Genomic DNA, 24,920 nt, shown 5'->3' with positions numbered 1-24,920 from the left:
TTATACATTTGATTCTTAAAACTTTATGCCAGATATTTTTCAAGCTCACTGAAATAGAAATGAATAATAATGCTACTTACCAAGAATAGAAGAACTATCAGAATATGGATAACCTGGGTTCTCCTGAGCCTGCCCTGATAGTAGGCCACTGGAAGGAATGTCTGGAGTCCCTCCATTTAAAATCTACAAACAAAAGTGAAGTTTTCACATCAACAGTTTGAATCAGTATCATGCAAATGTCACCAAGAAAATGAAGCAAGTTGAAAAGAGGACGGTAGGTGAAAAAAGCTTCAAATGGCTTCAGTTTTCTCAAACTAGCTGTTAGGACTGGTCACAGTAAGAAAAAACTTCCCCAAACTAGTCTCTTTTCATTGGGTTCAACCCATGCAATTTCAAGGCTGAATAAAATCCATAGAGCATTTAATTACCTTGGATCATGCTGTTCATGTGTTTAAGGCAAGGACTAAACCTCAGTGAGCTCGATGCGCAGTTCCCACATAAAGTAATAAAACTTCTTACAGCAACAGATGTTGCTGAAGAAGAAATAAGGGGTTAAACTGAAGAGACACAGCTGAGGAGTCACAAATGAACAACAAAGCACAAAGTAAATCTCATCCCTGGTTCTATAAATGCCAACTTCAGAACCAGTGGTTTACGTTTAGATCACTGAGAAGTATTACTCCAACTTGTCAGTAGTAGAACTCTTAATTTTTTTGTAGCCCTTTTTGCACCCCCCTCACCTCTAAGCTTCCTTTTCCTTGCCTGAGTCTCATTACAGAAAAGCATGTTTGAGAAGTCCTTGGATGTAGGTGAGGAAACAGTTTGGTAGCAGCTTGCATTTTAGGAGAGAGAGTGATTTCAGGCCTTGCCAGTAGGTGGCATTATAACTTTGTCTCTGCAGTTCAACTTTTTCGTATAGGAACCTCTACTCTCTAATAAATGAGAACTCCAAAGATCTTTTATTTGTGTAGGCTATATTTACCAATATTTACTATATTCATAGTTAAAACTAGTAAGTTTTTAAAAATAATAAACCTATTACATGTTAACACAAATAGCATTTTAATGAAAAATAACTTCTAAAACAAAGTGAAAAGTATTTTACATATTTTGCAAATTGAATGTCTGTCTTAATAGAATCTAACTGGATTCTCATTTGCTTCTCCATTCAGTCTATTTAGATTTGTTGTTTGGCTGAAGTATTATGAAGGAAATCTGGCCTCCCATAGATAATGTAGTTGGTATAGGGAAGTGTGTCTTAATAGCCTTTTCAAATAATCATGGTATTCTTTGATATTACATGGAAACTCAATAAGTGGCAGTTCCTTAAAAGATTAATTGCACTGTGGAATCTGAAACCATATCAATAAAATTTTGTACTCTTAAAATCCATTATTATATCTTGGCACTTAAGATGGATCTTTTACTTTTGCATGATTGAAACTATCTTGCCCTGGCCATTTGGAAAATGCGTTCACTAAATTATGCTGACCTTCTAAGTGTTGACATATTTCACTGTACAACATCAAAGCATCACCATTGCTAATATTACCTATATCATCAGAAGTATCTTTTAAGTTTTAGGAAGCTGTTGAGCTAAGAGCAGATACAAGTTTTCCAAAAATTCTAATTTTTGCCCAGAAGGCAACAAATACTGTCAGTTGTTTCCCTTAAAGTCATAGGTTCATCATTTTCAAGAAGATGTATGCTAAATACCCAAGTTGGAATAACCATAGTTTGCAATAGTAAAAATGGTGTCCTATGAGAAAAGAGGTTATTTGAGCTCCTAACTTAATGACACAAGTGCTTTTCCTTGAGACAGCAGTCTGTCTGCAGTGCTTTCCACATACCTAAGCATTTTGTAACTATTAAAAATACTACTCAAGGCTTTTGTAAAAAGCCTTACTGCTTCATTAAGGACATTCTTAAATTAAAGTGGCTTTAAATTTTATTATTTTTCATTGAGAGTATATGGTGAGAAAAGCAGTGACTATGAGTACAGTTTGGTGCTACTGCCCTGATTTTTGTAAAAGACCGGTTTTACCCTACATTGCTCAGTTCACTTATCAACACTGTGAAGAAAATGTTTTAGCATTATTATGAAAATAGTTTTGATCTTCCAGACACCTGAAAGGATCTTGCCCACCCCACTCCCCCAAAAGACCACAGATGACATGTACAGAACCGCTACTTTATCTGAACTTTCCTTAGTGCTTCTGGATGCCAGGACTCTCCTGAAACCTATGAGGCTCACAGCCTCTCTTTTTTAGCTTGGCCCTGACTGAAACAACTAGCAGGTAAACAACTCATTTTTTGGACATGCCAAATTTGAGTGACTGGGAAAGGCTGAAGCATGAGGCCACCTTTACTCTTACCGCTCTGGTATACTATTTAATGCTGCCATCATTTTTAACTCCATCTTGTTTAGGCTTCTCTGTCAAAGTCCTACTGCTGGGGACTCGGAATACACTCAGAATCTCTTCTCCTAGACCCATTTTTATAAGCCTGAAGGAAAATTTTTCCCTAAGTGCCTCAAAAATACTCAGGGCTTTGTGATGCAGTGTATACTTTTAGATCTCTGGCTGTTGTTGGTGCGGGAAGAATTGGAAGTCAGGAGATATGAATTTAGTTTGGAGCCATACTTAGGAACAAATGCTGGACTACTTACTCATTTAACATGAGGGAGCCTGGATTTTGTCATATAAACTTGTGAGGGTAAGATGAGAGAGTGTATATTAAAGTTTCCTGAGTAATATTTAAGCACTATACTGGAATGATAACCTTTCAAAACAGAGTAGTGGGATTCTTGGTAATACCAGGAAGTCAAGTGCATAAAAGTTGAATCGAGAACAGAAAAGGGGAGACAACTCTAAGGAGATGGTGAAGGAATTAGGGGTGTAATAGAACAGCAGGGACTGCAAGCAGGGTGAGGGGTATACCTCGCCCAGATTTTATCAGTGCTATTTTCTAAGTTGTTACCAAAGGTCAGGCACTTTTACACATACCATCTCATAATAGGACTTCATGTGCAAAGATACTGGCTGTTCTAACCTATATTAACCCCATTATAGAGAAAACTAGGACTTAAAAATCGTACCGGGTCACAAAGCAGGCACATGGCAAATCCAGGCTTCAAACCCAGGTCGATCTTGCATCGACCATGCTCTTACCCATTAATTTGACTTTCAAACCTCTTTGTGGGGAGCAAAACCTTTTTTCTAATAGAAATTTTTACAGAAGATTCACATAAAACAGAAGTGAAGGTGCCCTGGTAGAAGCAGGGATCCTGACTTTACCCTCCCCTTACTAACTGTCCCCCACCCCCATCCCACGGGCACCACTGCAGCTCCTGGTAACCTGAGCCTCTGAGGTCCTATTTCTGATACAGCTTGTGCCCTAGAAGCCTCATTTATGTGAATTACTAATGTTTGGGGAAAGGGATGACTGTTCAAAGATGCTGGCCCTGGGGTCATCCTAACCTATATTTACACCTGGATCTATAAATAGATCTACGACTTACAATTAACTAGACTTACAAATTCTCTGGCAAAGATGAAAACAGATGAGAGGTTTCTAAGCCTATTTGTGATGTATGTAGTCCTCTAGCCAGCCCTTCATGAGGGCTGTTGATTGACAAGCCAGTTGTACCCAATGCTATCAAAACACAGGTGCTGGATGCCCAGGTTTCTGCAGCAGAAAAAGCCCAGCTTGCCTTGCAAAACATCACTTCTGTATGACTGTTTCTGGAGCTGCACTAACATCAATGATGTTTCCTCCCTTGAAAACTCCTGGCATAGAACTGGACAGTTTTCTGTGTGAGGTATTCACCAATCCTTCCCTCATGGGAGCTCTTGCATTGCTCCCTTAATGCAATAGAGTGGTAATTCCCCATTCCTAAGAATGATCTTTCTGCCTTCACCTATTCACATGGAATAAATCCTCTAAGGATGTCAGCAAGCCTCTCTAGATCCACTGGTATGTTTTGTACCTAGACTCACAGAGATGCATTTACCCTAAGGAGGGAAAAAGGATCCAACTTGTTTCAGCAACCACAACAGTAATTATATACTCCCACCCCCAACATTTCAGAACTTGGGCAGGAGGCCGTATAGATTAAGAAGGGCTTTTGTCTAAGAGCAGCCTTACCTTCTTGCCTCCTGGAGAAGAGGCATCAGGGGGAGGTGTGCTTGTGATGTTCAGTGGGCTGGAGCCACAGCTGGAAGGTGATGACCCTCTTATTCTGTCAGAGAAAAGAGGAGTTAGTTATATTGCCTGCCTTGTTTTCAATGGAGTGTGTGTGTGTTTTGTTGAGGGGTCGGGGTGAGAAGAAGGATGAAGATCTAGAATAGGATTGGCTTTTCCTGTAAAGGGCCAGATAGTAATGATTTCAGGCTCTGTAGGCTATGTGGTCTCTGTCACAGCAATTGTAACTTGGAAGCAGCCATAAACAATACATAAATGAATGGGTGTAGTTGTGTTCCAATAAAAATGTAATGTATTTGCAAAAACAAGTGATAAGCTGGATTTACCGTGTAAGTACCTGATGTAGAATGCAGACCCTGGGGTCAGGTACCACACTGACAAAGCCCTTGAATTAGGGTCTGGATTTCAGGTTGATGAATCAAGTAAGTGGCCAGTTTTATTTCCTCACAGAAATTAGATCTCAGAGTTGGAGGAGACTTTAGGAGTTCAAACTCTGTCTTTGATGCCATAAACTAGAATTCACAGCAAGCACTGTATCCTTGTACCTACAACACATTTTAGATGGTGAATACTCAGGCAATGGGAAGTGCTGGGGCTCAGTCCCACCTAGAGTGGCCTTGCAGGAGCAACAGTGCCCCTAGGGAGAGGGGAGAATGAGACCAGGGTTAGGAAGCAGTTGTCTAAGGCAACAGGTGAGAAACAATGGGTCCAGGCCTTTTCAGTTAGTGCCTTTCTCAGCGTAATAGGAATGACTTAGAAACAAATCCACAAAACTTGTCAGGCTCAGGGACCTCAGGAAAGGAAGCCTGACACTGACGTCTAGAGTCTAGGGAGAGTATTGTAGCGGTGTGACCACCAGGCTCTCAGCTCCAAAACAGATGAAGGTAGCTTTTCGGTCACCCAGGGGCCCCTCCTCCACTGCCCAGCAGTCTTTTGGCCCTTGGCCTCTACTGCCTAGTTCTGTGGATCTGTGAGTAAGCTTTCTCTCCTGGATCACAAGCTCTTTGAAGGCAGGATACAACTAGGCACCATATACTCTTAGCACACAGATTAACTGCTTACTGAAAAATTACTGAGTGTCTCCCACCTTTCCCTACTTATGTTTATGAAACCGCTATTTTCCCAGGTTCCCCATCTAGGAATTGCCTTTTCCTCATTACTTATTTCTTCAATATATGTCCTTAAATTCCTGATTTCTCTTTTGGACAGAATCTTCACTGTAGGAGAGGCCTCATTCCTGGGTTATTAAGCATACTCTCTTTGCTTTCTTTCTGTAGGGGTAGAAACAGAACGGTACTGCCCTCTTGCGGCCAACCTCCAATTCTCCCGAGAGAATCAATCCAGTGGCGACCTGGAATAGTAGTAACATTTGCCTTTTCCTATGATTATGTTCCATTGTTCGCATTCCTAAGTATCTGGTTATCACCCTCTCTGTTGCACAAATTCAAATGGACCTACAACAATTGCTTCTCTCTCAATGACTGCTCTTAAAAACTTAGATGTAATAACTTTTGAGCACTCTCTATATGGTCAGTTTCTGTTCTGGGAATTTTCCTGAGTTCTCTCACAATCTTAAAGCAACCCTTGGGAGATAGAGATAACTGCCTACCTTTTATGTTTTACGTCAACAGAGACCAAGAAGTTAAGTGAATCTCCTAAGCAGAGCCAAGGAGAGGCCCAGGACTCAAACTCAGGTGAACTGCTTCCCTTCTCTTTCATATGGAAAAGAAGTCCCGCCCAAGAGAGCTGCTGTTACTAGCTGATAATGGGTGGTCTCTATTATTAATCCTAGCAGCTTTGTGATGGAAGAAACTAATGTTCTGTGAAGGCCCAGGTCTCTCTGGCAGTTCACAGCTTTACTCCTGCAGTCCTGCAATGCTAGTGTTCATCCATCCTCGCTGGGAAGCTCCTTGACATATACACAAAGTAGTAAGAAAGTTGAGCCTCCAAAGAGTTCCCTTTAGCCCTGGCCTGTTTGGGTTGAGCATCTTTATTTAAAACAAGATTTCTCAAACTGAGCACTATTGCTATTTTAGACTGGAAAGTTCTTTGCTGGGGGCAGGGAGGAGGCTGTGTACTGTAGGATGTTTATCACATAGCTTCCCTAGTCTCTATCCACTGGATTTTTAGCAGCCAGCTTCCACCCAATTACGACAACCAAAAATGTCTCAACATTAAGAATATCCCTTAGGGGGTAAAATGCTCTGGTTTGAGAACCACTTGTTTAAGGGAGCAACCAGAAGGTGTTACTTACCTGTGGATTTCCATGATTTCCTCAGCAATCATTCGACCTATTTTTCCTGCCCCAGCCCTGGTTCCCCCTGGAATCCCTGGAACAGTAGGGTGGGTCCTCTTTGGGCCACCTACAACAAAGGAATCTGAGAGTGGGAAAGGGGAAAACCAAGGAAGAAATGCCATTATATGTTAAAACCAGTTCATCCCATGATCCACTTGAAGTTCAACCTGAGGGTTGTGCCTTAAGGGAACATTAGAGCCATAGCTTGTTAGGAAGAGCCATTCCAGCAGGAAAAGGCTAAAGTTTCCTTCCAGGACGAGAGGCTAAATCTTTGACCTGACATACCTAATTCCCCTCACACACTCAATGTGTGTTTCCCAAATACCACTGTGCTTCAATCCAGAGTTACAGAGATAAGTCAGCACCCCTACCCCCAAGGAGCTCACGGTCTTAACAGGGAGACAGATAAGATGAACAATGTCTATAGCAAAGCATGGTAAGCTTGACAGGTAAGCACAAAGCACCCAACTCATCCAGGGCCAGGGGCAACTTCTTGGCAAAATTTAACCTTGAGCTCAGTCTGAGAGAGGAGTATAAATGAGCTTGGCAAAGAGGTAAGGAGGGGAATGCATTCCAGGCACGGCAACCAATATACGCAAGAGCGCTGAGGCAGGACGAAACTTGGGAGACTACTCCAAGAAATTTATCATGAATGATGGTGGAGTGACAGATGGAAATGGAAAGGCAGAACCACTCACATCATGAAGGCCCTGGGTACTAACAGACTTGGGCAGTACCCACAGGGGGTTAAGGAGCACAGAGAACTTTACATAGAAAAGACACTGACTTAGTGTTGGGTTTAGAGAGTCCACCGCATGGAGAAGGAACTTGAGGGGAGCATGAAGGTGGGAGGGGGAAGAATGAGCTAGGGTTAGAAAGCTCTCTGCAGTAATCCAGGCAACAATGAGGAGGGCAAGGTAACAGTGGCAACAGAGAGGTTAAAGAGAGAAGGGACAGGATTTCATGCTTAGATGTAATGGGAGAGAGGTAGGAGTCAGGCTTCCAGCTTAACCACCCAGATGTGGGAGAGCAGAGAATTGGTTTGGAGATGCTGAATTTCAGGTGCCTTTTGAACTCTAGGTGGTTCTGTCTAGGCAGTTGGAGAGACAGATCTGGAGCTCCAGAGAGAGACTGGATGTAGGTAGGAGTCGTTGATAGAGAGAGGTAGGGGCTGAAGCCATGCAAGCAGAGGCGGTCCTGAGGAAGGACGGGTCAAGGGCAGAGAGCCGGGTCCAAGGCTGAGCCCAGAGGGAGCTGTGCTAGGTATGGCACACAGCCCAGTGCTGACAGACACCCTCCTCCCACCTTCAGGAGGCAGCGGCAGTCCCCAAATAGCACTTTACATCACAGCCACTGGGCAACACAGAGGGAAGAAAACAAAGAGGAGCAAGGAATTTTATATTTCAAGGGCTTCCAGGGTCCAGGCAGCCTCAGGAGAGGCAAAAATGAGCTCCCAGTATTCCAGGCTTAACAGAGAAACTGAGACCCTGGCATCCTTAGTGCTCATTCCCTTGAGGCCTCCCTGGTCTCACAGAATGTGGTGGCTGGGGGAGGGTATGTTGGCCCTGAGCAGCTGCTCCTGGGCAAGCCCCAATGCCCCTGCAGGACATAATTACCTTCTCCAGAGGGCAGCATGCTGTCCATGCTGTGGGGGGATGCTGTGAGCTGCGGGAAGGTTGGGTCCCCGCCTTCCAGGACGTTGGCTCTGTGAACATCCCAGCAATAAGGAAACGTGAGTCAGGCCTGCTCAGAACTGAGCACCTTTCACCTTGGCCAAGGTGTCCGGTATCTACTCTGGACCTGGACAGGCCAGAAAATGAAGTGTCTGTCTGAGTAGCTCAATGGGTCTCCTCGCTGTTTGGTAACATGATGCATGGCATCCCAGCCTCTGGCCTCACTGCCTGGCTGGACCTTCCTGATCATGTGGGGCGCAGTCCAGCAGAGGTGGGGACTGCAGCAGCCCACTGCTACAAGGCCTCCTCTTCTGCCAGTCTGTGGTGCACCCAGCCCTAGCCCCTCACTCAACTCTGCCACAGGTGGGACTTTGGACACCATGGGGGAGGATATGTGAGGAGCAGTCCTGGCCAAAGAGGGGGTCCTTCCCTTCCCTGCTCACCTAGCAGGTAGCAACCTTTCAGAAAACATTCCAGCTGCCAGTGCTCAGGCCACTAGCCTGGTGGGCATGGACAAACCCCCATCTTCAGCCAAGGCCAGTGTGAGCCTTTAATAGATTGTCAACCCTTCCCTCCACTGCAGGACCCATGCATGCCCAGTATGCAGGGCCTGTAAGATTCAAAGGTTGATTGCTTTTACTGGGAAGGAAATGGTGTTGTTTCCTGGAGCAATTCCACAAGCTGGAGCCTGCGTGATATGAGTACTGAATCTTGTCCTTTGAGAACAACCTTTTGGCTTCCACCAATCCTGACGATTCACAGGATTATTAACAAGGTGACATTAAAGGATATGACACTGCTGTTGCCTGTACTCCCTTTCCCAGGGAAGGAGCCCAAGGCATTTCTCTTTGAAGCAAAGGAGCTCCTGATGCAGGAAAAACACTTACAAAACAACAGTGTTGGTTGAGACAATGTATTCTACTTCCTTGGTCCATGGGTTCATGAAACTGAACCACCGACTTCGTAGTGTGATGAAAGAGCCGTCTTTGATTTTAAACTTATAGCAGTTAGTTGTAATCTTTTCTCTCGTCTGTAAAACTGAAAATGCAAAGAAACTATGAACATTTTTGTTTATTCAGACTAATATATTAAACTAACCAACTCCTAAAGCATGTTCAGCCTCCTATGCCATCACTCTTTAATAAGCCAAGGGAATGGGCGCTTCAGAGAATAGGCTGTGTCTCAGAGTCTAATTCAGAGCCTTTCAATTCATCTGTGAACCTGCCATTATTTTTCAGAGTGAAATGAAGGCTCTAGGGAATAACTGATTGCAGGGTAGACTTCTAACTGGAATCAGCATTGAAGTGAACACCAGTAAATGAGAAGGCACCATCCAAAAGGGCCTATGTTCCTTCTCCATCACAAAGCCTGAGGGTAGTACAGCACTCTTAGGACATCCAAATCCAGAGATGTCCCACTCACCTATTCAAACCTCATTCTTTTATGCAACAAACATGTAATGAGCCCTTTCATGTGCCAGGCACTGAAGATCAAAGAGGAGACAGGATGTGACCCCTGCCCTCAGGAGAATGAGAGGCAGCTATGAAGAGCAAGACATCAGAGCCTTGAGGGATGGACACAAGTTTGCGAAAAGGAGAGAGGGAAGAACCCAGCAGTTCCTGAGGAGTTGGCGGGGCCTTGGGTGGGGTGGGGGTAGTGGGTGAGCGGAGTGGTGAGGCGGTCAGAGTGGCCACAGCACAGGGCCTCTGCAGGCACAGAGGAGGGGTGAAGCTGAGCAGGTGGGCCAGGGCCAGGAGGCAGAGGGTCTTGAGCACCTATCGAAGGCATTTGGGCTCGAGTCTAAAGTCGGGAGGTTTTGAGCAGAGATGTGACATTATCAGGCTTGAGCTATTGCAGCATAAATGGGATAACTATGGAAGATGGACTTGGATCCCAGGGGAGCAGAGAGGCCTGCTAGGAGACTATCACAGTTATTAGGCACAAGGGCCCGACGCAGGGCTGTGTCAGTGGAGGTGGCCAAAAGGGGCTGCTTTGGAAATCCACGTCTGAGGTGAATGAACAGCATCTTGGGGACAATGAAGTAAAGGAAGGGGTCAGTGTTGGTTTCCTTCTCAGGACTGTGCCCTTGGTCAGGAGGAAAACACAGGAGGCAGTGTAGGATTTTATGGAAAAGAGAATTACATCTGTTTGGGCCATACTAAATTTTTATAGGGTCCGGGTAAGTCCTCTGAACAAAAGGTGCTTTCCAGAAATTGCCCTGGCCTGTGTACAGAAAACTGCCTGTAAGGGTTTTCTAAAGGGTTATCTGTAAGAGGATGAATAGGGCCTGGGAGCAGTAGCCTCCTCACAGACGTCTGGGCCTGAAGACCTGTGCTGGCTGACTCCCACATCACTAGGGGGCAGATTTCACTAGCCTAGAAACAGGGGATACTTTGAATTTAAGACCTTTTGTACAGCCCAGCTTACCTTGCCTATGACATTCTGCAAGATGTCCTATGTCATCTTGGTGAAAATATTCATAACATGATGTACCTAGAAGTTCTTGTGGTAAATATGCCAAAATAGCTGTTGCTCTAGAAGGGAATTATTTAAAAAAAGAAAAAGCCATTCAGACAACTGCATCTCTGTGCTGGATAAACCCCATTACAGCCATTGAGAACAAGGCCAAAGCTGGTTGATTTTCAGAGGCCTTACTATGTGGATTTTTTTTTAATGCAAAAAAAATTAACCAAAGCTATATGGAAACAGAGCAAAGATGCCTTCCAAAGAGGCTGTTATCACAAGAACTCAAATTTTAGGTTTAAAAATGGTAACTATATTAGCTATATAAAAATGTGGTAGAATCTAAACCCCAGTGCAAAACTTCCGTTTCACTGCCTACTACTTATCAGGATAACTGAACACCAAATGCTCCAGCAGTGGGGGCTGTGAGGGCCTTGAAAAACGGCTGTCTCCTTTTCTAGCATTTAGTGACTATTTCTAATAGCAAGAAAAACTACTGGACTCTGAATATTCTTAAGGAGGAAGTAGAGAGCAGGGGGAAAACTTAGGGCATCTGGATTTTTAGCTCAGGTCTACTACCAATCAGTTGTGAGTCCTGGAGGAGGCCAGTTCCAGGCCAGGCCTCAGTTCCCCATCCATAAAAAATGAGATTGGGCTAGAACAGTGCTGTCCAACAGAACTTCCTGGTATGATGGAAATGTCCTATATATATGTCATTAGCCACATGTGCTATTGAGTACTTGAAATGTGGCAAGTGACCCTGAGGAAATGAATTTTTAACTTATATTAAGTTAAAACTGAATAGCCATATGAGAGTACCATAGCCAATGAATACTGCACTGGGCAGCTTGGGACTAGATATTCCTGAATTCTTACAGGAATTTAAGTCCTAGAGCCAGAATTCCAATCACAGTAATGGTCCTGGAACATTCTATATACTTAGCATGCTATGCCTGCTATTTTTCTTTTGGCCATGGACATCAAGCCACCCTACTTGTCTCTACATTACCAAAGAATGATAGAGAAAATCCCTGTATTTATGATGATCTTCTTATGGGTCTCATTTTTTAGTACAGATTCCCATTACTTTCTTCTCTCTCTCTTTTTTTAATTGAAGTATAGTTGACAAACAGTACATTGGATTCAGGTATACAATATAGTGATTTAACAATTACATATGTTACTAAATGTTCACCATGATAAGTGTAGTTACCATCAGTCACCATACAAAGATATTACAATATTACTAATATTCCCTATACTGCCCTTTCATCTCCATGATTTTATAATTGGAAGCTCTCTTTCTCTATACTTAGGCAAGCCAGCTGATGGCCCAGTCTTCTCTGCTTTACAGGGTTGAGAACCCTCTGTCATCATTGTTCAAGGGAAACATGAAGACTCTTACCTCTGATCTACAAAAACAAACTTCCCATCTATTGCGTGCCGAGAAACATATTCCATAGATTTCACCCTGATTTCCCCGTTCACCGGTTGTGGGACCACGTGAGAATGCAGTCGTCCAATTGCGACGAGGCAGCTGAGATTACACCCCTCATTGTCTGGCTCGTTGTCTTCGTCCAGCCCCATCTTTGTGGGTGGCCAGCTTTTCAAATAGCCTGTGCTGTGGATTGTGCAGAAGCTTTTCCGATCTGCTGGAAAGCAAAGTCTACAGTTAGTGTCAGTGTGACTTTGGGGCATGAGGCATAAGCAGCTTCTGGTGAGTTGTGAGGCAGGTAGGGATTCAAAACATTAGAAACAGCTTTACTCTCCAGAGCTGAGCATCTAGTGAGAGAGGAAGACAGAAAATCGGTAACGATCTGCAGCATCCTATGTGCGGAGAGGAGCCAGTGGTACTAAGAGCTTCGCATATACCAAAGGAGGAATACATCTACCTGGGCAGAGGAGGGCTGCCAGAAAAACACACAGCACGGGGAGCAAGAAGGACGAGCACTGGCTGAGGGACCAGAATGTGTGAAGACTAAGAATGTACAAGGGCACAGGGCCATATCCTATACAAGAAACAGCAGAGAGTTCTGTGTGGCTGAAGTGGAAAGGGAGGTGCTGGGGGTAGGAAAGGCAGGCTGGGAGCAGATACAGGGGCCTTGGATTATCTGCTAACAAATGTGCCAGTGTTTTTCAGATAGGAAAAGGAGAGCTTCCAAAGGTATGTAAGTAGGGAAGCAGCGAAACCGGCATTTGGATACTCTCAGAGCAGAAGGATGGGTGAACTGGAAGAGTAAAACCCAGCAGAGGGACAAAAATCAGCAAAAGATGATGAGGACTGTACTCAGGCAGTGCAGTGAAGATGACGGGGTAGGGAAGGAGGCAGGAGAAATTTCTGAGAGAGCTGTTGGGGTTTGTACGAACATCAAACTGTGGTATGAAAGACAGACAATGCAGCTGTTCTGGACTGAGTGGCTGCTGATGCTAACTTGTAAGCGGGAACAGAGTGTGTTTCAGGAGGAGAGAAGATTTCAGCTGGGACATGGAAAGTGTAGAATATCTGTGGATTTTGGCAGTAAACAAATCCTTATGGACTATTTCTGGAGCATCGAGTCTGCACCAGTTACTGGGGAACAGTGGAAAACAAACCAGACATGGCTTTGTAGAGTTTAACCATCTAAAGGGCGAGATAGACTTTAAACAAATAAGAACATAACTGCAACTGTAAGAAAGTGCTAAAAAGAAAACCTGCAGGGTGCTATTAAGACATTAGATGCCTGAGGTAGGGAGCAACAGACATTGATGTCCAGCTCTAAAGGATGAGTTATAGTGAGCCAGCTGAAGGGAGCTGGTGGCAAAGGAGGGGTGGATTCTAATTGGAGATGACAGTGGGTAGAGATGTCTTGGATAGAAAGGGGGTTGAGGCATTGAAAAGAAGTTGGCATGGTTCAAATGTCCAGAGTAGTGGCACAGGGGGTGGTGGGATGGCTGCAAGGTCATGTTAAGGGTTTTGAACTTCTCTGCAAGAGCAATGGGGAACATTGAAGGGTTTTAAACAGAAGACTGATGCAAAGATTTCCATTTAAAAAGATCACTTTGGCTGTTGTGTGGAGGGATGGATATTTATGAGATCTAGTGAGAACCAAAGGTTGCTTAGATCTGAGTGATAGAAGTAAACATGGAGATGGATAAATGTTTGGGGTAACTTCTGCAGAAAGAATTCACTGGCAGGACTTCATAACTGGATCAGGAGGTGCCTCCCAGGGTTCTAGTATGTGCAGTGAGATAATGGTGGCGCCATTAACGTCAAAGAGAAGCTCACTTTTACGTATATCACATTTGAGATGCCCTTCAGGTATCTAATGAGGAGTTAATTAATGGATCTGGAGTTCAAAAGAGAAGTCTGGGCTAGAAATAGAAACTGGAAAGTTATTCGCATATAAATGGCATTGAAAGCCAAGGGAGTAGATGACATTACCTATAGATCAAGTGTAGACAGAGAAGAGAAGGCAGCTCAGGACAGAAGAGGAAGAGCCAGCCAAAGGAACCAAGGAGAGCCTGGAGTGGCAAAAGACGGGGGAGACAAGAATGTGGTCATGGAATCCTCAGGAAGAAAACACTTCACGATGCAAGGAAAATGAAGGCATATGTTGCTTTTAGCATGAAGCTCACTGGTGAACTTTGTGACAGTAATTTTGGAAGACTGATGGGCTGGTCAGGGAGCAGTTGGAACCGTGGCTGAGAGTATTCTGTCTCAACCACATCAAAACCAGCAGAATTGAAACAGGAAATCTTCCTGTGAATCTGTCGTCATAACAACCATCAGGACTTTCCACCTCTGGTTATCCCGACAACCCTGGTCCCCGACTGCCCCACACCGTAGGGGAAGAAGGGGACCAGGGGCTCCTGGCTGGGGTACTGCGGTCTGCTGCCCTGGCCGATTAGGAACCAGTGAACCAGCATCCTGCTTAGAGCTTCATAGCAGGAAGCAAACCTGACCTGTAAAAGGGCTTCAAAGAACTATTAAACAGTTACCTTTTTTCTTTGAGCAGGTGGAAGGGAAATGCTTGTCTTCAGTCTTTACTGAAGGCCTGTTACACTTCATCCTACAGAGGAAAGAACGCCGTGCTCCAGAACATAGCCGAGACGGCCCAGGGGTTACATCCGTCTTAACTGGAAGTCCGGCTGCAAATCAACACACAAAATGTGATGAACTGAGGGCAGTGTTGCCTCTCAGAGGATGAGCATGACCTCGCAGAAAGCCTTCTTCCCTGCCTCATGTTTATGACGACATGAGAACCACATTTCTCTTCAGTTTAAGCCTTAGAAGATGCAAAGGCACAGGTGCACTGCCAATCTCAAATGTTTCTAGATCACATAGAAGCTGCTGCATGAATGGACTAGATGATCTGGGGGAATAAAAGGAATTACAGCATGGGGCTCCTGTCTAGCAGGAGCTTAAGGCTGAGAAGGGAAAATGGAAATTCACCATGAAAAGATTAATAGTAATACCAGGTGATGTATAATTAGATCCAAACAAATAGCAGAGACAATCTGTGCTTCCCAGAGGAGGAAGAACTTGGGTTGGGACCTGAAGGATGGGTAAGATTTAGACATCAGAATGGGAAGGAGGAAGCAGGATTGCCTTAAATTCTCAAACCTGGCTGTACTCTTGAACCCCAGGGATGATTTATCAGCATATAGATTCCTGGCCCTCATTCTAGGTGTGTGCTGTCCAGTGCAGGGGCCACTAGTTACAGGCAGTATTGAACACCTGGAATGTGGCTATTCTGGTTGGAGGTGTGCTGTAAGCGTGAATACACACAGGATTTCAAAGATTTAGTACAAAAAAAAAAAAGAGTGTAAAACTTCATTTTGGATATCAGGTTTAATAAAATAAGAGTATTAAAATCAATTTAATATTTTGTTCACTTTTTTTAATGGGGCTACAAGAAAATTTAAACTCTTACATGTGGCTTTTATCTGTGGCTTGCATTATGTTTCCATTGGACTGTGCTCTTCTAGCTCAACTGACTTAGACTGTCTGGAGGAGGAACAGGACTAGGATTCCTGTAGAAACACTAGCTACTTGTCAGTGCAGAAGCTGGGAGGCAAATCACGTCCAGGGGGAACAAGTATCCCCTGCCCACCACAGGAACAACCATCACAGGAGAGCTGCTGCCCAGGGCTCCTTCTGGGTCTCCTCTGTGACCTACTCCCTCATGGCCATGTCAGTGATCCTCCTGCAGTGTCAGTCAGCCTGCGGCCCAGGTCAGAGCCCGTCACTGTGTTCCCATGGATGGGCAGAAGGAATGGTCTCTGTGGCCCAGCCCTGCTCTGCCCCGACATTTCACTCCAGCAGCACCAGGCAAGCCCCAGGGCACCATCCCTCTGCACCTGGCCACAAATCGGGTCCCTCCCTCTCTTCCTATAGTCACCTGTCAAACATTAACCATCTTTCCTCCACTGTCACCTACTTGGGGATGCCTGTCGTTGCACCCACGAGAACTGGTCATCAGATCCCTGTGTCCTGTATTATTTCTATGGCTGCATCTGTTATGCAGAGTGCTGTCTGTCTCCTGGTCATCCTGACTACATGGCCAGAGCCTTAAAGGCAAAGGCCACATGTCATTCACCTTTTTCTCCTCAGGTCACTAAAAAAGTACCAGGGCCTAGGTACCAGGGAATGCACTGAACTTCTCGAAAGAAAAGGAGTGCCTTAATGAGAAGGCTGGTTTAAAGGAGATTATTCTGGTGGTGTTCTCCTCTGTAGATTAAAATGGGGAACTTGGAAGCTGGAAACAAGCAGGGCCTTGACTGCACTGGTCCACAATATCACAACGTTGATATTGTGCTTACTATGTACAAGAAACTGTCCCATGTGCTTTATTTATATTAATATATTTAATCCAACAACCCAATGAAATAGGTACTATTTGTGGATAGGGAAGCTGAGGCACAGAGAGCTTATGTATTTGCTAAGGTCATTCAGCTGGTAATGGTGAGCCAGGACATAGCCTGGCACTCTGACTCCAGAGGCCACACTCATAACTGTGGAGCCCACAGCTGCCCACAGGACTAGAGGAGAGCTGGGAAGGGACGCAGGAGCAGGAGGCTGCGGGCAAGGCTGTGAACGGCGGTCCCACAGCTGCAAGAAGGAAGCCAGAAGGGGGAGCCAGTCTAACAAGGACCCACTCTGGTCAAAGAAATGTCATTTATATTCAAGTTCTCTTACTTTCAGGAAGCTGCAAGTGTGCAACTCCCATAAACAGAGGTGGTTTTGGGTGGGTGGGTGGGGAGCAAATCAAACTGGTGTGAGCCCTTTAAACTCAGGAGCATACAAGTGGGAATTTCTAGATTCTGAAAAAAAATGACTGAAAATCAGAAAGAATCAAAGTAGCTATTTTTTCCTCTCAACAAATTTGGACATTGAGCTTTCCCTTCTTTATGTAAAACAAAGCAAAAACACATGCAAAGGGATGCAGGTAATTCCATTTAGCTCAAGACAGCACCTGTGACCCTGATGAAGGGCAGAGAGGAGGGACAACTCACTGCTGAGGCTGCCACGCACACTCAGCTCTCTGGGCCAGAGCTCAGCGCTCTGAGCGGGTTTGGAGGACGCCTTCTACATACTCACTTTTTGCATCTATGAGCCGCTCCCGGGGTGCAGTGTCTGATGAGGAGAGCTGCTCCTTGACTTTGGCTATATCTTTTGGATGTAGGTAGTCAAACAAACTCTGACCAATCAGGTCATTCTGTGGGGAGGAAACATTAACAACGGCAAATCACTCACATGTGGAATATAAATTTTCCAACAAGGGCTTTGCCTGTAGTTTGTGTTTTTAGGCAGGTGAATTTCAAATATTTCCTATGTGAACACGTACACATGTCCAATTACTTTGCCTAGAGAAAGACACAATGGACAAGGCACTGGGAATTTGGTTTTGAGAACACATGAGGGAAAAGGGGCTCAGTTATATAAATAATCCATGCTCCTCTAAGGCAAGACTCTTACCTTATGAATTCCTTATTTATTTCTGATGCCTACAAATTTCCCTTCTAAGACCTCAGAAGGAAGAATGCAGGGTGTGGGCTCTATAGCTCCACTAAGCTTTCTGTTCATAAGCAAGTTGTGTTATAGTATAGGCCTCAATAGCCTAATCTGTCAGCACACATAATAAAAATTCCCTTCAAAACTTCGCTTGAAGACTAAGAAGAACAAAACACTTTGGAAACATTAAATAATGTTATTATTATGTTATTTTAATATAATAAATGTTATTTTGACTCTTTAATTCTTTTGCCTTACCAAGTTTCCATGCAAAGCATGTGAAGGAATGAATAAGTGAATGAGTGGTGAATAAAAACTCTAGGGACATAATAGGTGAAAAGGTCTGCTCTAGAAGCTTCTATAAATGTTTATCCTAGTTGATCCTATAAACAATCATAAAAGATGGATTATTACAGTCATTTTTTTAGAGGAAGCTGAGGTTCAACAGAGCTAATAAATGACATACCATTGCAAACACAGTATGAGTAGATTTCCAATTTCTAATTCCCTAGTACTGTATTCTCTACCTACCTCTTTTCCTTGTCAGATAGTACCTCACCCCCAACCCCCACCCCACAGTTGTGCAATATTTATTTTGTAGCGAAAGAAAGTTATAAAGCTGCTGCTGAGATCAGTCAGACCTTCCAATGGGGGAAACATGGGGCATATAAACTTTTTTTTTCAAAGTTTAAAGTCATTTCTCTATTAAGAAATTAAGAATTTTCTAGAAGAAAGATTGGGTGGGGGAACAACACAAGTCTTTCCCATGTGACTTGAATACTAAAATTATTCTGAAATGTGGGGTGACCTTTCTGGCTGCTATGAGGCTGCCCAGCACTAATAGGAAAATGAACAATACCTGGCTGTAGTTGAGGATCTTGAAGACAGACTCAGAGACAAAGAGGATCTTCCCTCGGTCACATCCTACGACAAACAAAAATCCATCTGCTGCCTAATCAGGAGAAATGGATAATCAATTTATCACACTTAAGGAAACATGGTGTATAGTCACTGTGACAGCAAATAAGGATCTGTTCTCTAGGTAGCCAATGCACAGGGATGCACTCATTGACAGCTTCACAAGTATCCTGAAAAACATGCTTAAACCAGATGCCTTAGGAGAACAAGAAGATTCTTTCAAGGTGGACATATACACATATATCATCTAATGATTGCAGGCAAAAGCCCAATTAAAATAAGTTCTATTTCAAAGAAGAATTCAGCTTAAGAAGTTTTCTTTGAGTATATAAAGGTCCAGAGAAGTCATATTTTATTGCTGCAATTATAATAACCCTTTGTAGAATCATAGAATCTAAGACTGGAAGGAAACTTGAAGACCCTCTCCAGTATCTTGGCCACCAACTGCCCTCTATGTGACCACCTCTGCTCACAAGGAGCGCTCTAGGACAGTGGCGCTCAACACTGGGAGTGGTGTGTTGTTTTTTGCTTTAAGTCTTGGTTTGTTTATGGTCTGGAATGGGACTGGATCACTGGTATTGTTTCACCCCCACCCCCTTCCCCTCCACCCTGAAGTGATTCTAAGATACACAGGTATCACATATATCATCTGTTGACCCAGGGCTGTGCTGCTGTATCCTGAGGCTAGAAAAGCAAAGCAAAAATTTCCCCTTCAATTCCCTTCACTGCTTCTTCACTTCAAATACAGGTAAGAATCTATAGTGGCAAGTGACCCAAGTGTTGAGGCAGGGCAATATTTGTTAGAATGAAGCAGATAAATACCAAAGCTACAGTGCCTGACAGCTTAGGATATTTTGTCTGTGTGTAAATGAATGCTATCCACAACTTTCCAGATAGACAACCACCCAACTCCTGCCAGGGGCTCCCCAGAGGCAGGGAGGGTGTGCCCTACTCTGGCAGGTACCGATTGCTCTTGTATGCTCAGCTCCTGTGGTTCCTACACACAGTGGGTCAGTATCTTGCTTTATTCAGTAGCCCTCAGTCTTTTCTTTGGAAAAGTCTACAGAAACCCTATGTCCTTTTCCACAGAAGGGCCTTTGTGATGTAGTTTAATTCAAAGAACCAGAAAGTGAACTCATGTGCCAGAAGGTAAAAGAATGTACTTGTGCCAGAGCAAAAGAAGTAAGAGCAGCACAGGATTGCTCTTGCTGTGAGAGAGCACAGTGGGCCACTCAGCCAGAGGGGGCTGGGGCTGATCCCTCCTAAGTTAGGCTTCTAGGCTGCCCCAGGGGCAATGGGGGGGAAGTGACATCCCAAGCACCAACTACTGGAAGCCTCATTCTGTCAAAAAACAGGGTGTTAGTAACTTCTACTTTTGCCTTGCAGACCATCTCATATCTAACAAGAGAAGTGTTTTGAGGCTTTTCATTGATGCAATGATGTGGTATGAAAGGTACCTGGGAAAAAGATGACTGTGACATTTTGGAAGGAATGCTGGGCAGAGTCAGGCCCAAACTGATGACATGAGCAAAGTGGATTTCCACATATCGAGGGGAGAGAGAGTAGGTCCCAAGGCCAAGGAGTACAGTCAGTGTAGGGGAGGCTCAGAACTTCCCAGCTCAGCTTAACAGGGACAGACACACACCCAGAAGGCACCAGGGTTGAGGGGAAAGCTGAAGGGCAGATGTATGAGGACAGCATGAGCACGACAAGGCCGCAGGAAAGCCAGGGGCAGGCTCACTCTCAGGGGAGATGGTGTTAGATAATAAATGACATAGAAGCCCTGGTGGGGTCTGCCTACTTTCAAATCCGGGGAAGTAGAGTCCTCAGACATGACACATTGATGGGGTTGACTGCTCCCTGACACACCATTTAGTAAAAATATTTTGAAAGTACTTAATAAAGAGAGCAATTAGTCAGACTGCATTGGTAAGGAAAAGTGAAGTCCAGTTCCTGCCACCAAACTATTCAAATACCATCCGAACAGACCCTGCCTTCTGCTGAAGCAAATGCCTGGGAACTGGGCACCTGAAGTGGCAAGGGATTAGGCAGTATTTCACAGCTGATGACATGGGCCACGGAGGTAAGAAAAGCTATACCAGGGAAGACAGATCACCACTGACATTGTGTGACACAGAAGAGCAGAAAAGGCAAGCCCAAGCTGAAATATTTAGCTTGAATAACATAAAATTCCTTGTTCCAGACTCTGTTAAGTGTAGACATCTGTTAGGAAATTTAGAAAAGCAGCAAGAAAATTATTAAGCATTTGCCATTACAAAAGGAGCTTGTTAATATACATAAACACTTCTATATAAAAATATCCAATTACCAATATAGCAGTCTGGACCACCAACATGATTTATGGGGCTCAGTACAAAATGAAAATGCTGAACCTTTGTTCAAAAACTATGATTTTCAAGTTAGTGTTGGCAGAGCATTAAACTAAGCACCAGGCCTTGTGTGACTGCATGCATCACATGCCCACAAGTCAGCCCTGGAGGTTTCTCCATCATTTCTCCGATGGTTTCACCATCACTAACTTGCTGGGAAGCTTCAGCCCCACCCTAACATGTTTATTGTTGACATGGATGATCCTAGAACAGAGTCATGCATGTATATAAGTACGCAGAAGTATTTGTTAGTGAATGAAAATGAAAGACACAGAAGGCGTGCCTACTGAGACAGAAGCCACGTGATTCTTCAAAGGATCATGTGGAGGACAAACTGAAACTTGGGACTGTCCAATAAATAGATTTTGACAGAGATGAAGGGGAGTTCAAAAAAACTGTACCTATACATGATGGAAAAACACCTGGCCTAACAGTAATTCATGTACAAGAGAGTTGGGGAGGGGCAGTATTACAGCTGCCCAAAATGTGGCACTGATCAGATGGCTCCCCTGGGAAAGGAGGCAGCAGCCTCCTTCACCCCTAGCCAAACAGACCATGACTGGAGTTCTGCCCTGGGTTGTGAGAGCCGCTTCTGGAGGGAAAACTAGCAAATGGATGTGGCTCTGTAAAGTGTGTGGCAGATGCCGCTGGGGCCAATTCCCACCCCTCTTCTCTCTCGCCTGCATCTACGACGGAGGCTGGAAAACCTAAATCCGCACTCTGCAACCCTCCCGGCAGCGAGGGGTGCCCAGGTGACATCTTCTGGACAAACTGAAGTCACTGCTGGGCTTCTGGGAAGGCGTTTCTTCCTGAGAAAAGGACAGCTGGCCTGGCACCTCCCCGGGCCTGTCTCTGGCGCTTTGGCTACTCAGAGCTGGCACGGCCACATTGCTGCATTATGGAAACAAGGGGCTCGCTAGCTCAGCATGGCTGTACGAGAAGACAGAAAGAGCTGGCTTCCTGCTGACCGCCACAGCCTAGAGGACCAGCCATGCCTGAGAAAGGAAACCCTGTTTATTCATCACATCTTCTGTCCCTTGCAGCTGAAAGATTTCCAATTAATATAACATGTCATAAAGGTACTAACAGAGAAAATTGGAGTGAGCAGGCAGGCCAGACTTACAGAGGACCTGGAGGCAGATGGAGCTTAAAATGGGCAGTGATGATGCAAAAATCTAACCAAACTAGCCTGTATCCCAGAGCTTTGCAAGCATCTGTTCAAAGGGGGGCCAAGGTTCTGTATGGGGCTTGGCAAGCGAGGCCAACCATGGCTGGGTGGGGAATGGAGGAGGGCCTCTTTCCTTTTAATGACATTTTCAAGTTTTCCTTTTATAATCTGCAAGAAGACATGTTTCTGAATCCAGATTCTTTCCCTTCAAATTCCACATTAATCTCACTCCACCTAGGACCAGCCCTAATTCTCCATGGAAGCCAAGTTCCCACGGGGCCACCTCAACTGCCTCTGCAGAGACGAGCCACATGCATGGAGCCCTGCGGTCAACAGGTGAAGCCTCACCCTCCCCACCGAGTCCCTCCTTGGGCCGTGATGTCTCCGGGAGCTTTGCTGTTTTGTTGGGACTTGGTGGTTAAGATTTACATGGATGTTTTTGTGCTAGAGGTTAATTGAGGATTGAGAGAAATCATCAATTATTACCAGTTTCAGTCCCTCTCTGAAACCTTCATGCAGGAATATGATTCTCCTGTTTTTAACAAAATCCCGCCCCCTCTTATTTAAAAAACCACAGTAGCACAGACCTTTAGTTTTTGCCTAAGCAAGGGTAGAAGAGGAGGAGGAAGGTCTCAGGGAAGGACCATGAACTGTCCAAACAATAGGATAAAGGCGGGGAGACCCGAAAGAGGAAGTGGGCTGAGGCGAGTTCAGCACTGAGACATCAAATTCCTACATGCTGGTCCTTAACTCTGAAATCTATAAAAATAATTATCTATGAAGCAGTCCCATAATTCCAACATACCCTGAGAATGAGGTGTTTCAATTCATCATCTGACAGAAAAGTTGGTTTGTAGTTTGCTTCTGTGTATGGATTGGTGGCACCTTAGGGGGAAAAGAGAGAAAGAGTTGGTGGCACATTCAGGCAGTGTCTCCACTTCATGGTCTCCACCCTTCTAGATGCTGGGATTTAAATTTCTTCTTTTTCCTTCACTGAGGTGGTTAGATCTAGCTTTGGGCAGAAATCTTGTAATCACTGAAAAGACAATACTGTCACCTGTAGGAGACTTAATAAGCTTGCTTTTGTCACTATTAGGAAAACCAAGGGATAACTGAAGGATGTCAAAAATCTGCTTCAAAGAGAGAAGGCAGCTCTAGAAGCAAACTGATTGATTTCCCACCTCCCTAGACCTGTATTAAATGGGTTGCCTAGCAGCCCCTCAAATCACCACTCTAAATGTTCTCGGGAAATCATCCAGTCTGCCAGACCCTGAGTAAATATACTGTGGAAGGCATTTAGTGAGAGGTCCTCTTCATGAGGGGTGAGTTGAAGAAGCTGGGCAGTCCAGGGAAATGCATTATCTCAGAAAATGTGACTCTAGCTCCGAGGACTGCAAGGGGACAAGACACTGTAAAAGGCTGTCGGTCTGGCATCTTTCAGGAGAACAAAAACTGAATGGAGAAAAATGCCACAGTACGTGACTTGGATCTGCAGAATGGTTAGTAGGATAATGAAGAAATAAAATAAAAAACAATTCAGAGTATCATGGTGAAGGAGGTAAACAGAATGTGTTTGACTTTCATATTAACTAACAAGGCATATATTACTGACCCACATCCCTGCTTTTTATGATAACTCAAGATTTGCCACTCTCTTTGTTCCAATTTAATACAAACTAGCTTCTACAATTTAATCCCTAACATCTTTAACTGCCATTCTCTAAGCACAGGATATACCATTTACATTTTTGAATAATGATCAAAAGTCAGCCAAAACCAACTACTTCCTTCTGGTAGCTTTGTGAAAATATAGAGATGCAATTCTCTTACCATGCAGGTCAGAGATCTGACTGAGCGCCCACTTTCCAATTTCCTCAAATAGTCCCAGACTAGCTATGGAAAATGCCAGAAATGGCGTTTACTAAAATGCCGGTTTCAGATTTCTTCTGTGGTTTGGATACGTCACTTCCATGTCTCTGCCTCTGTTTTCCCATCCTCCCCAAACTCAGAGAAGGAGGAAAATACTGCCTCCCTCACAGAGAGTCTATCGGGTTTGGGAAAATTCCAGAAAGATGAAAATATCATCAGTGTTCACTCCTGACAATGAAACACAGCAAGACTCATCAACCAGTGACTCACTCTTCAAAGGAGCCATGTTGAATTTTCCTCTTAAAAACAAAAACTGACTTTTCTGTATCATGAAGTGCACCTCTATTTCTGATGCTTATCACTGTATGGTGGGGGCCAGGTACACACATATGCAAGATGGGAGATCAGCTGTGTCCCCTCTGATATGCATGTAGCCTGATTACATACACATACAGATATATGTAGGGAACATAGCTGCTAACCTCTGGGGGTGCAGAACTGCAAAATCACATCATGACACTCACGTACGTCAAATAATCACTTCATTTGGCATCATGTCTATTACTGAAAGTTATGGGCATATTTTCAAGGCTACATATGTGCAAGTATTAACATTTACCTTAGGGACTCAGGAACATTCTAGGCAAGGGTGGGAACATTTGTGGGCAAGGGCAAAAAGACAATGAAGCCCAGGGTCTCACCTCGTAACGTTTTCATGTGCTGAACAGCCATCCTTAGCACAGTAAGTTTATCTAATTTCCTGGACATCGCATTACATGTTGGTACCAAAGAAGCCAATTCATCAATAAAACTGTTCATTTTATCCCGACGCCTCTTTTCAATCTGACTGTGAGCTTCCCTGAACAACAATATGAAAAATGATTTACATAAAGTGTAACCAAACATAAAGGAAACAATGACAAAAATAAGTCATAACTGCTTTCAA

The 24,920-nt window shown here is 44.2% G+C and overlaps 1 protein-coding gene across 16 annotated transcripts in view; it reads right to left on the bottom strand.

Annotated features, from left to right (window-relative positions):
• BMAL1 (basic helix-loop-helix ARNT like 1) overlaps window positions 1-24,920 on the bottom strand; it is a 99,751-nt gene that overhangs the window by 1,254 nt on the left and 73,577 nt on the right. For 10 of the 16 annotated variants that reach the window (XM_057507401.1, XM_057507398.1, XM_057507397.1 and 7 more), the window contains 12 exons: window positions 24,676-24,833; window positions 22,911-22,990; window positions 18,489-18,581; window positions 17,216-17,333; window positions 14,614-14,763; window positions 12,041-12,287; window positions 10,600-10,706; window positions 9,060-9,210; window positions 8,116-8,204; window positions 6,458-6,581; window positions 4,147-4,240; window positions 81-183 (listed from right to left, as the gene is read on the bottom strand). In XM_057507401.1, the coding sequence (XP_057363384.1) occupies window positions 81-183; window positions 4,147-4,240; window positions 6,458-6,581; window positions 8,116-8,204; window positions 9,060-9,210; window positions 10,600-10,706; window positions 12,041-12,287; window positions 14,614-14,763; window positions 17,216-17,333; window positions 18,489-18,581; window positions 22,911-22,990; window positions 24,676-24,833 (1,514 nt within the window). The remainder of the gene's footprint in view (window positions 1-80; window positions 184-4,146; window positions 4,241-6,457; window positions 6,582-8,115; window positions 8,205-9,059; window positions 9,211-10,599; window positions 10,707-12,040; window positions 12,288-14,613; window positions 14,764-17,215; window positions 17,334-18,488; window positions 18,582-22,910; window positions 22,991-24,675; window positions 24,834-24,920) is intronic. The other 6 variants (XM_057507404.1, XM_057507407.1, XM_057507411.1 and 3 more) reach the window with 3 other exon arrangements.

This window comes from Manis pentadactyla, chromosome 9 (genome assembly GCF_030020395.1).
Source record: "Manis pentadactyla isolate mManPen7 chromosome 9, mManPen7.hap1, whole genome shotgun sequence".
Classification (NCBI taxonomy): Eukaryota; Metazoa; Chordata; class Mammalia; order Pholidota; family Manidae; genus Manis; species Manis pentadactyla.
The sequence above is the reverse complement of the archived record's forward strand: the minus strand, read 5'-3'. Positions and strand labels throughout refer to the sequence as shown.